This window comes from Orycteropus afer, unplaced genomic scaffold (genome assembly GCF_000298275.1).
Source record: "Orycteropus afer afer isolate SDZICR_OR568_19922 unplaced genomic scaffold, OryAfe1.0 scaffold00103, whole genome shotgun sequence".
Classification (NCBI taxonomy): Eukaryota; Metazoa; Chordata; class Mammalia; order Tubulidentata; family Orycteropodidae; genus Orycteropus; species Orycteropus afer.
Genome location: NW_006921690.1, coordinates 5,581,852 through 5,598,710, shown reverse-complemented (window position 1 = coordinate 5,598,710; position 16,859 = coordinate 5,581,852). Strand labels below are relative to the sequence as shown.

The following is a 16,859-nucleotide window of genomic DNA, read 5'->3' as shown; positions in this document are numbered from 1 at the left end:
TATGTAAGAATACCAAGAACCTGGCTAGGGAAAAAAAAAAAAAAAAAAAGCCATCAGTTATGAACCTCCCATACAACTTCCTTTGATCTATTTTAGGTCTCTATGATTAGTTTTATTGTTGTCATGTGTGCTGTCAATTCTGACTCACAGTGACCCTATAGGACAGTTATTCTGCCCCCCAAGGTTTCTTAACCTGTAGTATTTCTGAAAGCAGATCTCTATCCAGGTCTTTCTGCCATGCAGCTCCTGGTGGATTAAACTTTAGGTCAGCAGCTCAGTTCTTAACTACTGTGGCACCAAAGCTCCTTTAGTTGGTATAGTAATCAGCACCTCTGAGGCAGAAATTGGAACACCTGAGTTTAAGTCCTCACCTCCCCAACTTTAGACCAGTTTACCCTGTTGATTTTCAGGCAAGTTACTTTGCTCTCTTAACACCAGAAAAACTGAAGCTCTGAAAAAACTAGGGTAATACCTATCCAAACCAACCAAACCTATTGTTGTCTAGTCGATTCTGACTCACAGCATCCCTATAGGACAGAGGAAAACTGTCCCCAATAGGGTATCCAAGGCTGTGTTTATGGAAAAAGACTGCCTGCCACATCTTTCTCCCATGGAGAGGCTGGTGGTTTGAGCAGACCTTTTGGCTGGCAGTCAAAGACTTTAACCAATGCAACACCATGACTCTTTAGGATAGTATCTACCTAGTTTAAAGGGTAAACTGTGATTAATCAAATAATCTGTATAAAGCAATAATAAATACAAACACAATGCCTGAAGAACATTACAAGTTCAATGTTACTATATTGAGACAATCAGAATAAAGAAAAAATTATCGACAATATGCAATTGAAAATAATTTTCAAAAGATACTTTTAAATTTACCTTCCAAAAACTTGGAAAACATTTAACCTCCATAGATATCACTTGTACATCCTTCTCCTTGTAAAATGTCTATACGTAAATTTGTGTTTATAAGGATTTATATAAAAATGTAACATAATTAAAAGAACCTGCTGACTTTTAAAAAACTGAAGTACAATTCAATGTGTATTTTGGAAAAGTTTAGCATTTACTGAAAATATATTAAAATTCATACTGAAGTTGCCTATTACAAAAAAAAACAAAAAACCTCAAATTCACTCCCCACCCCCTTCCTCCAATTATGGTGGTAGTTCCAAAAGTAACTGTTCTCTGAAACAGGTAATGAGAATTTTCCATTTATAACATATTGGAAACAATATTTTACTTCATATATTCTTCCTATTCAAATGGGTGGGTTGTTGTTGTTGTTGTTGTTATGTGCCGTCGAGTCAGCCCCGACTCATAGCGACCCCTCCTTGGGTTTCCGAGGCAGTTATCACTACGGAAGTAGGATTGCCCAACTTTCCTTCTGAGGAGTGGCTGGTGGGTTTGAACCGCCAGCCGTCTGGTTAGCAGGCAAGTGTCTTAGTCACTATGCTACCAGAGCTCCCCAAATGGGTGGGTAGGAGTGGGAAATAGCGTATTTGAGAGCAGATATTTAAACACAAGGCACAACAGAAAACGCCCCACTGTGACATAAAATTAAAAAACTTTTATCAGTCATAGATATAGGTAATTTCAGAAACCGTGGATCTAGGAAAGTTGGAAAAATGTAAATAACTAGATATGAATTTATATTAGAACACTACTGTCCCCTTTAAATGTGACAATGCTATTACGGTTATGCAAACAATGTTCTTTATACTCAGAAAAGATGAAGCATGTATGACAAAATGTAAATGAACATTGTGCCTACTTGGAAGGTGTACAGATATTCATACTATTGTTTTATCTTTTCTGTTTGCTCTCTGATCTTTAAATGCACATCCAAACTATTCCGTGAACTCAGGAGATTCAAATTTACATCGTTAACAGCTCACTTGTAGATAACTATCACTTCCAAGGTTAAGGATTGAAATACCTTGAACTGTTAATTATTAACTTTAGTGTTACCAACTTTCTATTTTGTCTCAAGATTACACAACCAAGAAATGAAACAATTACTGTAAAAATACAGCATCTGCAAACAAATATCTAGACTAGACAATCTTTTAAACTCACTTTTTAATCTTTTATCAATATATAAAAACAGGAATTTTTTTATATTGTCTAATGATTGGGGGGGTGCTACATATTTTTTTTAAGAGTTATCGTCCCTGTATCATTTATGACAGAATAAAAGGGCACTATTGACAACAAACATGACTTTGTATTTCAAAAACTTGCTACAAACATAAACCAGTAAGTAAAATTCTGTGAATTGTAATTTTTTTCTAACAACACTTACTAGTTAGTTGCTTAAAATTTTAAAAGTAGGGGGAAGGGTAGCTAGTATTTTCCAATAGTTTAAGCAGCTTAAAATGTGAATCATAACAGAGTACCTATTTACACTCAATAACAAACAGTAAAACACACTCCATAACTTACAAAAAATAGCTCTCATCACTAAATTCTAGAGGGAGGGTTAGATAAAAAGGACATTTATACAATTTGAATGAAAGTATCTCCGCATTAACCAAATCAAAACTGATGTCACTGATCATGTGCCTGATCATGAGCACCCAGGACGTATAACCAATCATATGGAATTGTTTAAAACGCGTAATCTGTTCTAATGATGAAGTAGTAAACAAACCTAAATTAAGGCTAAGAACTGTCCAGGGTTGAAAGAGACTAAAGAGCAATTGCAACTAAAAACATAATTCTAATAACCTGATGGATACTGGTTCAGGAAAAAAAATGTTGTAAAGGGCATTGCATTACTAGAATAACAAAATTAGCAGAGTACAGATTATTGTTAAATTTCCTGAATTTAAGAAGTGAACTGTGTTTATATTGTTATGTGCTATCGAGTCGACACCAACTCATAGCGACCCCTCCTTGAGTTTCCTAGGCAGTATCATTACAGAAGCAGGATTGCCCAACTTTCCTTCCAAGTGGCTGGTGGGTTTGAACCGCCAGTCTTCTGGTTAGCAGTCAAGTGCCTTTTTATGAACTATTTTACATGGTTCTATGAAATTTAGACTAGAATACTCAGAGTATTTCCTAACTATTATTAGTGATGAGATTCTTAATTTATAATCAGACAACTTTTAGAATAGGCATGAGCTGGAAAAAACATGGTAAAATCACCACTAGATTATTTTTAGTCGTATTTGATTTTTAAAACTGTTAAAGGTTATTAAGGAAATATGTCTTTTTTTAAAAAAAGTTTAAATTGGTTTGAGTGAAAAAATCTCAAAGTGGACTGCAACAGGACTACAGAAATAACTAAAAATATGAATGATCCTTCATGAAAAGACTTCATTCTCCACCCCAAAATGAGTAAAATTCTAGTATGTGTATAAAATAAGTAGCATTTAAATGGACCTATCAGCTAATAATTTGAAAATATGAAGATGGTATTCTTACGAAGGAGTTAGCATTCATTAAAAACTGAACTAATTCCTATAAGCCACATTCTCCAGCCTAAATGCCTTTCACAACAGCTGGGACTTAGGTTTTCTCATTTCATGCCAGTAACTATGCAACCAATTGTTTTCTGTTATGGAGTTACTAAAAGCAAACTTTGGCTTTGGCATGTGTGATTATTTTAAGTTTATGGGGCCAGAAGACAGGTTTCAAACCCAGGCAGTGAATTAAAAAAAATGCCATAAGCTAAATGACATCACCAATGTTGACAGTAGATTCAAGAAATAGTTACCACACTGTCAAGAGTACTACAAAGCATGTAATTACTTCTTGATTACACACTGACCTGTAAATCACAACATGATGGAGCTAAAGAACAAGTCAGGAGCCTGATCGCTTTATTGCTTTTATTGTCTAGGGAGCATTCTGTTGGGTATTAGATATATTGAAAGCAGTAGGTTCATTTACTGTTTTCTAAAGCCTAATTCACAAAACTGGCTGCCTATTCTTATTAACAGATTCAACATATCCATCCTTTGTAGATTAAAAGACTAAATTCGATTCTGATGGGACAAGGTAGAATTGCCCCACAAGGTCCCTTAAATTGTAAATCTTCATGGAAGCAAATTGGCACATCTTTTCCCATAGAGCGGCTGGTGGATCTGACTGAATGCTCAGCCACTGTGCCACCAAGCCGCTCCATGGGGAAAAGGCATAGCAGTCTGCTTTTGTAAAGATAGCCTGGAAACCATGTGGGACAGCAGTTCTACTCTCCTACAAGGTCGCCAGGAGTTGGAATCAACTTTACAGCAGTGGGCCTTGGTAATCGAATTTCTTACCTTTCAGCTCTAAAATTCTGGTTTAAATATAATGCCCATTTTGGCTTTAAGTATGTAATACTTGAAATGTATGTAGTTTGGTTAGTGAAAGAAATTTCAGGACAATCATCATGATGAAATGACAACACCCTTTGCCCCTCAATTCCAATATGCAAAAGCTGCAGAAAATGTCACGAGACCATTTCCCGTATATAAATATGCAGAGGAAAACTGTACATTAGTATCACCTGTACACGTTAGAGCTCAAATTTTACACTTATTAAAAAAAAGGGTGGAACATTCATAAGTAATTAAATTTTACACACCATATTATCAGAAGTATTAGAAAGCTTCAAAAAGCTTTAGGACAGACCTTATTTGTCTTTGGATATGACATTCAATTATTACTCCAAAATAACACGTCCATTCTGTCTTTGATGTAAATTTACGTCCTTAAAACTACCACTTAACCACATTTTCCAAAGAAGAACACTCTTATGATGTCTCCTAGCATACAAAATGGTAAAACTTACCCAAAGTTATGCTTCCCTGAACCTTAGAAATGCAGTTGAGTTCCTCAAGAAGTTGTATGAAAAGCAAATACTATTTATTCAAATCGCTGTGGATTCTGATGTGTGTGAGAGAAATCTACAGATTTCAATCTATTATGCCATTATAGTAAGCAACTGTTTTCTAAAAGCAACTGTTTAGTTATAAAAATCAAAATTAAGGTTTAAAAATCAAATTATATATATACATGCATTTTTGTCCACACTTACTAAGTGCAGCATTTAATAGATTATCACTGGTAATACTTTAGACATCTTCAATTCCTTGAAGTGCCTTGAACCAGATTCATTCAAAAATAGTTGTTTGAAAATGGAAAGGATCCACATTAAACAAAATAAAAACAATAAAGGCATTAGAAAATATCTGACAGCTTTTCATTTTAAGAGGTCTGTTTTAAACAGAAAAATCAATCGACTCCAACCTGGTTCCCCTAAGCTTAAGTTAGAATCAAAGATATTGAGTATCCTAAAAATGTTTTTATGTTTTAGAATTAATTCTATTTCCAAACATGGAGGTTTCTAAGCCCCACACTATTACAAAGGGCTTGAGTGCGTGTGTGTTTATTCGTGGATGCCATGCTGTAGCGTATCTTTAATTATACAAGCTGGGACAGGGGAGATCATATACCAAAATGATCCCCTAAGAGCTTCATGACCACAAAACCAAAAAATTATTGAAAACTAAGCATTAAGTCATTTCATAAATATCCAAAAAATTTAGAATTTTAGAATATATTCACATTTTTAGAACATACTAATATTATATTATACAAGAGTAGAATATAAGGAAGCTGGGTTAAATTTAAGACTCTCTGAAGAAAGAAAATTACCTTTTTTTCCCTAAATAAAAGTTTATCAAAGACTACAAAGATTATAGTTTGCTTTGTAAAGTTGAGAAATGAAAGCACATGATTTTGCTTGAAAATGAAATGGCTACATTTCACATAAAAGAATTACCTAGAAGAAATAAAGATTAGAAAACATAAGAATTTCTTTAAAGATACTTTGTATTTAAGTGACTACATCCTTTTGCAGAAAAGTTTTAGTATGAAATGTCTTGGACAAAGAGAAAAAGCCCCAAGGGAAAAAATGTATAGTCCATGTAAGTAAAAATAACAACAGCTAAACATTTTTCCTACAATAATGGAGAAGAAAATAGATGGGATAAGACAACTCAACAAAACTAAAACCGAAGTTTACTACTTTATAATAGAAAACATGGAAATTTCCTTTGTTTTTAAAACTGTATTTAAATTATTCAAATCAGTTACTCAGTTCTGTGTTTGCAAGTAATTCCTGTTTTCTTTTACATCCCTACTCTACATTTATACATACTTTTAAGAAACTGTTGATAAAAAGAGCAAGCATATTGTGTTTTAGAATAAAATCCGAATAATCACACAGACATGGACCAACATTTATTACAAACAAGAAAAGAGCAGAACTGTAAGAAAAGAGTACAGTGTTTAAAAAAAAAAAAAAAAAGCTACAGGCTTAAGTATAGAAAAGAAATTTTCATAATTTAAGATAAAGCAATTTTATCTATATATTAAAATCACATTGCTCAATGTACACAAAACAGAATACATTATTTTAAACTGCTACTTAAACGATATTAAAACATTGCATAACACTTGAGAATTTTTTTTCAATTTAAGTCACTCATGTTGCATCCTCAGTTCACTTCCATTTTCCAAGAAGAAAGATTTTGAAAAACAGAAATGTATACTTAACAACTCATAACTTACAATGAAAGAAGAAACAGGTATTGAGAAAAGAATTTGCTTTAAAAACTTTTAAATAAGAAGCAATGAATTCTCTATATACTTTTATTAAAGAATTACAGCTTTAATAGACAGAAAGATACATTGTTGCTATTATCAGCAGCATTACCCATCTTCATTTTTCCTTCAGCTACCAATAAAAATCATCATCCTTCAGTAGGAAACTTTCATATTGCTGTTGCTCAATTCAACATGAATTACTTCTAACAATAAAATAGCATAGGTTACAAATCTGTCACATTGATTACCTACCTACCTACATGAAAAGCTGCAGAAACTACATGAAGAAAAAAATCTAAAAGTATGAGGCAAAACTGTATAAATTTTGTTTTGTAATACAGGTAGTGCCTAGGTTAGGGTTACAAAAGAGATGTGTTCCTAAATGTGTCTGTAAGTCAAATTTGTGGGTAAGTCCGAACGGGTGCATACAGTTCTTTTTAGCCTTAGTTTAGTGCAAGAAAAGTCTACAAGTCTTTTCAGTCATTTAAAAGCTACATGTGCAACAACTGAAGGTGACTGTGATCAACATTTGAACATTTGTTGAGTAGCAGTTGATTCAATCATTTCAAAATGAGGCAAATATATGGTACAGTAAAGGGCAAATAGGACTTGTCCCAAGTCAAGTATTCGTAACTCTCAGGAATTACTGTACTTACTGACCCTTTGGACCACTCTCAAAAGTGGTTCTTTAAAGAGCACTAAGGCTCTGATTGGAGTATTTCATTTTTGTGTTTAAGAACTAGCATTTCTTAAAATCTACTTCACTGCATTTAAGATATCCATATAGCAACTGAGCGGTTGCAGATGTTATCAAAATGTTGCCTTTACTTAAATACAAAGCAAAAGCAAACTTATTTTCATATCATAACAATTATATTTTGTCTATACTTAATAGAGATATCACCTTAGAATAACTGTTTGCTCTCATGATTTTGTTAAGTAGCATTTCTGAAAAGCAATACATTTCAAGCATTTAAGGCAAAATGTAACCTATCATCTATGTAATATACATTACTAAAGTTATTTGGCCTACATAATTTTTGAAATTATGTATCAATAATACATAAAGGTTAGTCTTAATTACTCTTTCATCAGAACAATAGAATTTTACTTCCAATAATTTGCATGCTATAGCAAAAAGATGTAAGTAGTAATGAATTTCGGTATGTTTAAAATCTACATTTTACACAGCAAGCTAGCTAGGAATTGCTGAACTCTCAGTAAGAAAAAAGCTGATATAGTGGCAAATATAAAAAATATCAGACTAGTATCATTACCTTCTTTTCTAAATAACTAATCATATACTTCCATTTTCTGCTGTTTCAAATTTAAAAACAAAAAATTAATATATTGCTCTTTTTTCCCATTTTGTATTTAAGTATGTTTTATAAGAAATTTTAGGGAAGCAAATTTATCTTTATTATAAAATGTATTTACTTCTATTAGGAAAAAACTAAATGTATTTTGGGTCACACAAACTACTAAATTAAGTAAATGAAACATTACAATCCTCCCGCCATGAAGTACTGAGTTACAACAAACGTATTAGAAAAGCTTTATTCTTCAAAGTGCAAACAAGATGTTATGTAAACAGTTAGTACTACTTTCAATGTAGAGACATTCTTGTTATCACTTCAGATTTTTAAAAAGTATTATAATTAGGTTATGTATCTTCTCTCCAGGAATATTATATAGTATGTCAGACAAAGAAAACTTTAGCTTCTCACAGAACTATCACAAAATACAAAATGTGAGAAAAAAAAACAAAGAGCAAATCAGAAAAGTGAAAAACACAGCTCAAGTACTTTTTTCTGAAACCAGCACTCAATTTTACATCTTATATCCTAACCCAGGGATAGAAAGTTTTTAAAATTACATATATACTTTACATTTTTTAATCAACGTTTCATACATAATATATACAGAGTTGCATGTGTGTGAAAAGTAACTGCAAACACCTTGAACTAAATAAATCAGGCAACTGGGTTTATTTGAAATATATGAAATAAGCCTGTCATTTAGACAAATTTCAGCCCCTTGAAACATGACCTGGTCTTTCCCTTTTTTAAGAATGCAGCAAGGATATGAGAGAAACAGGATCCTTGTGTTTTTAATTACAGAATGGAGTATCTAAATGCCAATTTCAATTTAACGTATGATATAACAAAATACACAGCTAATGCCTGAATATTCAAGAAACAGCAATTTTTAAAACTTAGTACTACTTCACTATACAAAAACGATTATATACCAATTATGTCCATTGCTGGTAAGTTCTCATATAAGCTAGTATGTTTGTAAAGTCAAAATTGCAATGTGGACCAAGTTCAGGTGATCCAGGTTCCTTGCTTTAATGAGTAACAGGAAGCAGCACTGGCTTCAGCGTACTTCAGATAGGCCTATTCACTCACCTGTTGACTTTCATGCTGGTCTACTATGATGATTTAATTGTAGTAAGGAAAGAAATGATCCTGGCAGATAATCGATGAAACTTTAGGATATGGTCACAGGCCAAAACTACAACCAGACTCCACAGTAAGTTACAATCTCTCACTCATACAAACACACACACCACATACACAACCACACACAGATAACTGACACACACACACACACACACACACAATGTTCCTACACATTTCCCCCTCACAAAGTAATACAATGGAAACTATAGCACAAATACAATGAGTACACTGTAGCCTCAACTTAAATCTGCTGTTGTTTGGGTCCATTCTGAGAAACACATCACAGGTGAGACTGTGTTGTGTTGAAGTCCATTCAGCACTGCTGGTGACTAAAGCCCTTTGAATGGGTCCAAAACAGACCCACAATATTACCAAATTTCAACTACAGTGGAAAATGTTAGGACGAGGCTGCAGTGTACTTGATTATGTTGAGAATTTATATCACAAAATTAATATTCAAAATAAGAATACTGCATTAATATAAAAAGAAATGGACAGCTTAATGTGGGTATAAATTATTACCATCTCACCCATCCACCCCATTCCTGAAAATTATTAGGACGATGATGATGTTAATTGTTATCGTCACATTAACACTTTATATCATCTTGACTGCTGACTCCAGTCTTCAAAAATGTAAATTTTCCTTCTAATCATAATCAAGAATGAGGTCCTTACTCTTTAAAGTAAGTATGCCTGACTTCACATTCCAAGATAGTTAAAAATGTAATAAATACATAAATATATAATCAGGTAAATTATGATTACACAGGCTTGAGTCACATGAGGTTATTCCTGACATAATGTAAATTTTATCCTACAGAAAAACTTTTCTTTAAATTATTGAAGTGCTTACATTTATTGACAAACCAAGCATTTCACAAAATTAAAATCTAAGTATTTTTTTAATCTAAAAATATTTCCTTTCACACAGACACTCAAAATACCTATGAAACTAAGATAATATTCTGTATTGTCATATAATCCCATTCGTTTTAGTTTGTAAGTAGGAATAAAAAGAAAAATGAGTTCTAAATAAATGACACAGGAGGCAATAAATTGACACATGACAAGTAAATAAAAGGCTAAAGCACTCCAATACCATTGAAACTGTTTTAATGTTGTTGCAACTCCAAAATGCAACAATCATCAGCTTGTAAAAGTCCCAAATTTCAAAAATTCATTTTAATTACTCCTTCATACCTATTTTACAAAATAAAGGCAAGAAACATTTAAATCCTCCTTGTCTTAGCTATGCTATATATTCCTAACTTGTTTTCTATCATTATAGTGTATGCAATTCCCACCAGATGCTATGTAAGAAGAAATAAAATAAATAAAATATTAACCTCTGCTTCAATGTACAGTTTCCAGAATCTGCCAGAACTGGGGAACTGGGCAACAAGGCGTTCATAAGTCTTCCGTGCTTTGTCTATAGGTTGATTCTAAAATTGAAAACCAATAAACAGCATTTACAATATTAGGATTATGAAAATATTATTTACTGCAGAACCAAGTAGTGTGATTGGACCCATAGAGAACAAAATGTAATCCTATATCACTAAACCTGTGCCTCTCGAATGAGAATGCTCCAAGCGTCAAGGTCATATGGATTCTCTTCTAATTTCTTTTCAGCTTTCTTCACCTTCTCTGGGACATATTCAGCTGCCTGGAAAAAAATAAGTAACAAACTGACATTACTGTTTTAAAAATCTCAAGCATAACTTAATGCAAACATAATATAATTGTTCCAGGATGCCATGTAACAAAAAAAGAGCTCAAAAATGTTATAAAACAGGCCTGTGCTTTTTGGAATCTATGTGGTATACCTTGTTTTCAGAAGTCACCTGCACCAAAAAAACAAAATCAAGTGGTAACATACTTTAAAATGTTCTTCATTCAAATAAACCCTTTTTCATATTAAACACTGTAGCATCAGTACTCAAGATTTATGGTCTCAGAACCCCTTTACATTCTAAAATTAAGGACCCCAAAGAGTTTTGTTTATATGAGTTATATCACTATTTATGTTAAAAATTAAAATTGAGAAAAGCTTAAATATTTATTCATTCTATTACAAATAAATTCATTACATGTTAACATAAACAACATTTACATGAAAAAAAAATCCTGTGAGAAAAATGTTTTTTATGTTTGTAAATCTTTTTACGTCTGGTTTTAAATAGGTAGCTGAAGTACCGTTTCTGCTTCTGTACTTAATCTGCTGCAATACTATACAGCAGCTGAAAATGTAGTGTACATTTGGAGAGTAAGAGTGAAACACTCTGAATTCACAGATCCCCTCAATGTCACAGGAACCCTCCCTCAGGGGACCCTGGACTACACTTTAAGAAACACTGCTACAGAATATTCATCCCGAGCCACAAAAGCAAAGGTATAAAGGTATGAAATAACATGGAAATCTCAAAATCTAAGATACAGCAAGACATATTATTGATAACATTCAAGAGGGACAAACACTGCCCCTAACATTTCTTTTTCTCCTTTTTCTTAATGGCAGTTAATATCTCATGAAACAAGTCTGTAAAAAACACCAGTGTGGGAAAATTGAGAAAAGTTGTGTTTAGAGAAAAAAATTATCTGGGAGAAATAAACTTTCTTTGGAATATATCAGCTTGCCAATTTTCCCTAAGTATCACTGATTTTTATTTAGAAAGTACATGTATTTAAAAAGAAAAACATGTTTTAAAAGACTACTGTAATCAAAATTATGAGCTTTATAAATAGCTCGCCCAAAAAACAACAGGAAAAATATTGGTCTCACCACATATTAAAATATATAAAGCAACACAGAATGAGTAACTCTGGTAATAGTGACAAACCAATCAATGGATCAGAAGGGTTTAGAAAGAGAATAATACATGCAAAATTAGCAAATAAAGGTGACACTTCACATCAGATAGTGGATTATCCAGTAAAAGGAGTTAGAATCAACTATAGTCACTTGGAAAAAAAGAAGTAAGGTTGAAGCCTTTCTACCAAAATAAATTTCATATTGATTGAAGATTTAAAGCATTAAAAGTGAAAATACATGTAAGAAATATAGGAAAATATGGTAAAAATTTATCTTAGCATGGGAAAGGCTCTTCAGAAGTCTGAAAAGATTAAACTGCATAAAAAGCTTGTACATGAGAAAAGTATTATGATCAAAGTCAAATGACAAAAATACCTCCAACATATATAAAAATCAGTAAGTTTATTAGTATTAAGTCCAACCAATGAAAGACTGTTGTTGTTATGTGCCATCTAGCAATTCAAAAAGAAAATGGGCAAAGTATACAAACAGTTCTTAGAAAAAGAAACACAATTAACTTTTAAACACAAGAAATGCATGTTTTAAAATTCACACTGTATTGGCAAGGGTATGAAGAAACCGACACACACACTATTGGCAGGGGCAAGTAGCAATATTGATTAAAATCTAAAATGATCTTCTGACCCTAAATTTTACCTAGGAACTTACCCTACCACACACATACACAAAGATGTATACTGAAGGATAGTAAGCTGCTAGGCTGTTTGTAGTTGCATAAGACTGGAAATAATTTAAAGGAACATATATAAAAGAGCTAGTTAAATAAATGATGAAATTCGTAGACATTAAAAAGAACAATATTTTGTTGTGATCCACAGGGTTGTCACTGGCCAGTTTTGGAAAGCAGATGACTGGGCCTTTTGTCCTACTATCTTGGTCTAGAAGCTCCACTGAAACCTGCCCACCATGGGTGACCCTGCTAGTACTTGAAATATAGGTGGCACAGCTTCCAGCATCACAGCAAGACATAAGCCACCAAAGTACAACAAACTGACAAATGCTCACAACCAGAATGTTTCTTAGAAGCTAGGATGACAAGACTTTGACTTGTATACTTTGGACAAAACATCAGGAAAAGACCAACTGCCAGAAAAGAACATGATGTTCAGTAAAACAGAAGGCCAAAATAAACGAAGAAAAGCCTCAATGAGATGGACCAACATGATAACCTCAATCTATGGACTCAAACATATCGATGATTATGACGATGGCTGTGAGTCAGAGTTCACTTGATGTCAACTAACAACAGAAAGAATAAGACAGGGCAGACCTGTAAGTAGGAAACATGGAACAATCTCTACAGAAAAGTAGGGCAGGCAGGGGACATGCACACATACCTCTAGAATGCATCTAGAATACACAGGAACCTGGTAAAGTGGCTTCTTCTTTGAAGGGGTACTGATACAGAGAGAAACTTACTTTATATTGTACACCCTTCTATATGTACAAAATTGATAAAGGAATTTTAAGTCAGGAATTGAATATAGATAATCCATACCTCAATTGCTCTCACTGGTTCTAAAAATTCGTGTTTCAAGTAAGTCTGTTGAAAGGGTAATAAGTAAATCACTTGAGACTCACTCTTGAAAATTAACTTCCCAAGTTAGATAATGGATATCATAATCTTAAAAAGAACAGAGAAACTCAGAAGACAGCATCTAATATACAGCCCAGCATAATCACAGAATGTCTGCTTACTAGACAAAATAAACCAGCCCTTTAGTGATTCTCAACCATGGCTACACATTAAAACTATGTAGGGATAACCAAAACTAAACCAAACTCACTGCCCTTGAGTCAGATCCCACTCACAGCGACCCTCCCTTGGGTTTCTGAGGTGGTATCACTACGGAAGTAGATTGCCCAACCTTCCTTCAGAGGAATGGCTGGTGGGTTTGAACCGCCAGCCTTCTGGTTAGCAGTCAAATGTCTTAGGTCCTACCCACCAGAGATGCGCAAGTCCCATTGTAAATCAATTAAATAAGATTTTCTGAAGATGGGCTTGTGCCGTCAATTTAAAAAACAAAAACCCTCTAGGTGGTTCTAACACGCATCCTCGGTGAAAAACCAAGGCTCTCCAAGGATTCCCCGTCTTTTTCTTCTTCTTTTGGTGCCACAGACCGTTTTGCAGCCTAATAAAGTCTACAGACCTCTTCTCAGAGTATTTTTTAATATACAAAATAAACTATAAGGGATTTCAAAGAAAACCAATTATACTTATAAATATAACTATCAAAATGTTTTCAAAGTATATAATTAACACATTAAACAACATCAAGTCTAGTAACCAGTGTAAATGATATTTTGATTTAGTATCCAAGTGATAGATGCTGCTAACACTAATGTGGTTTCTTGCCTATATTTATAATCGAAGGAAATGCTCATTTTTAAATTAAAGATTAGTGAAAATAAAGAGTATTTTTCTCCATCCAAGTTCAAGTAACCCCTAAAATTCTTTCTATAGACACCTGAGAAGAAGAGTTCCATGGACCTATGAAGCCCTGCAAAGGATGCTGGAGGTCAGATTAAAAAACAATTGTTGATGGAAACACTAGAATGGCTACAAGACGCTATAAATATAATTAACACTAATGAATTACCTACTTAAAAATGGGTAAAATGGAAAATTTTGTTACATAATTTTACCAAAGAAAAAAAGTGCTGCCTATCTACTATATATCAGGCATTACAGTGTGATTTTTCTCTTTGCATTCCTTATCCGTTTTAATCCTCACTTCTTGTTAAATAGGTTATCAGCACCATTTAAAAATATACAAATTACATGAATCTGCCAAAAGTCCAGTTAGAATTTCAGAACCATGGGCTCAGTTCTTTTTATAGTATCACAGTAACACCCCTAAGTATTTCCCTCTGGCCAAGAATGTTGTTAAATATTCATAAAAGTCTCCCTGTACAGTTAATTCTCAATCAACAGCATTAACTAACAATGGAAGCTAACCAAACAAAATGCCAAAGAGTTCACTCCAGAGTTATGACCAAATTTCAGTCCCACAGCAGATGCCTTTTCATTGCCACAGCTATAAGCCAGTTGGGTAGCCAATGCTCAGAGTACTATTTTTGTCTTTTGGTCTCACTACCATATTGCTACAGGGTAAAGGAAAACTGAAGAGTTTCTTGTAAGGCAAGGCAGAATGGGCCTACACAGGGAATGAAAGTTGTATTATTTCCTGAATTCACTGGCAGAGTAGGGAAATAGGCCTCTTTAAGAAGACTTAGGCAAGCTTCCAGTACCCACCTATGATACACCCAAATGGAATGAGGCCATAACTCTGCTTAGTACAGTAAAAGAACAGCTGTCCCATCCCAAGAACTTATTACTATGAGAAACTCTTATCAAAGTCCAGCTTTTGTCTCAGGAATAAACAAGCATTCCATATCATTCTTTAGGAGAAGCTAAGGGAGAAGCAAAACTTGGGACAAAATGCTAGGGTATGCACATTACCAATGATATCAGTAGAGCTGATTTTCTGTTTTACTTCAAAGGGAAGGTTGCACAATTTTTGAAAAAAGGAAAAATAATACAACTGCACAAAACAGAGATACATAAACCAAAAATACTATTTCAAATGGATTAAAAATAAGTAAAAATCAGAAAGACCTTGAACTAGATGACATCAGTATGTGTGTGTGTGTGTATATATGTGTGTATATATATATATATGTATGTATGTACATATATGTATAAACACATAGGTGGCATAGTGCCTAAGGCATCTGACTGCTACCCAGGCGGCTTGTGGTTCAAACCCACCAGCCACTCCCTGGAAGAAAGGTTGAGCAATCTACTTCCTTAGTGATACCTCCTCAGAAACCCAAGGAGGGGTCGCTATGAGTCGCACCTAACTCAATGGCAGTGAGTTAGTTTTGAATACAGGAAAATATTATCGAGGGACTATCACTAGTCTATTCTATTAATATCACTATCTATTCTATTAATTGTTTTCCAATAGTCTTACATTGCTAAATTATCAACTAATTGATTTTCCCTGTGAATAATACACAGCCTGGCTAATAATATGGAAATGGAGTACTTCCTTCCTTGGAGTAGCTTGTGGGTTTGAATCACCAATCTTCTAGTTAGCAGTCAAATGTCTTAGGCATTGTACCACCATGACATAATACACCCATTTAAAGCATACAATTCAATGTTTTTTAATATATTCAGAGTCTTGCAACCATCAACACAATGAATTTTAAGACCCTAAAAAGACACCTGTACCATTAATAGTCACTTCCCATTTTCCCCCAACTCTCTAGGTCTAGGCAACCATCAATCTACTCTGTCTTCACATACATGCCTATTGTAGGCATTTCATGTAAATGAAATCATACAATGTTTTCTTTGACTTAGTTTTCCAAGGTTCATGTTGTAACATCAATTGGTGTTTCATTTATTTTACTATCAAGTAATAGGCTGTTGTATGGATATCCCACATTTTATTTTTCTATTCAACAACTGATGAACATTTGGATTGTTTCCGTCTTTTAGCTATTATGAACAATAATGCTGCTACGAGATTTTGTGTACACTTATGTTCTCAATTCCGTTGGGTATAGAGCTAGCAGTGGAAATGATGGCACATAGGCTATCTCTGAGGAACTGCCAGACTATTTTCGAAAAGGCCTTTGTCCTTTTACACTCGCCACCAGTAATGTCTGAGGATTCCAATTTCTCCACATCTTTTCCAAAACTTGTTACTATCTTTTTGATTACAGCCATCCTAGTAGAAGTAGTTCTGGTGGCGCAGTGCCTAAGGCATTTGACTGCTAACCAGAAGGCTGGTGGTTCAAACTCACCAGCCATTCTTCGGAAGGAAGATGGGGCATCTACTTCCATAGTAATACTACCTCGGAAACCCAAGGTGGGGTCACGAGTCAGATCTGACTTGATGGCAGTGAGTCGGTTTTGGGTTTCATCCTAGTGGGTAAGAAAG

At 33.9% G+C, this 16,859-nt stretch overlaps 1 protein-coding gene across 1 annotated transcript in view; it reads right to left on the bottom strand.

Annotated features, from left to right (window-relative positions):
• The window catches only part of CSTF3 (cleavage stimulation factor subunit 3), a 99,890-nt gene extending 83,245 nt beyond the window's left edge, over window positions 1-16,645 (bottom strand). The window contains exons 1-3 of the mRNA XM_042781312.1: window positions 16,454-16,645; window positions 10,636-10,737; window positions 10,418-10,513 (exon numbers count right to left, since the gene is read on the bottom strand). Of these exons, the coding sequence (XP_042637246.1) occupies window positions 10,418-10,513; window positions 10,636-10,737; window positions 16,454-16,645 (390 nt within the window). The remainder of the gene's footprint in view (window positions 1-10,417; window positions 10,514-10,635; window positions 10,738-16,453) is intronic.
• Between the last annotated feature and the right edge of the window lie 214 nt (window positions 16,646-16,859).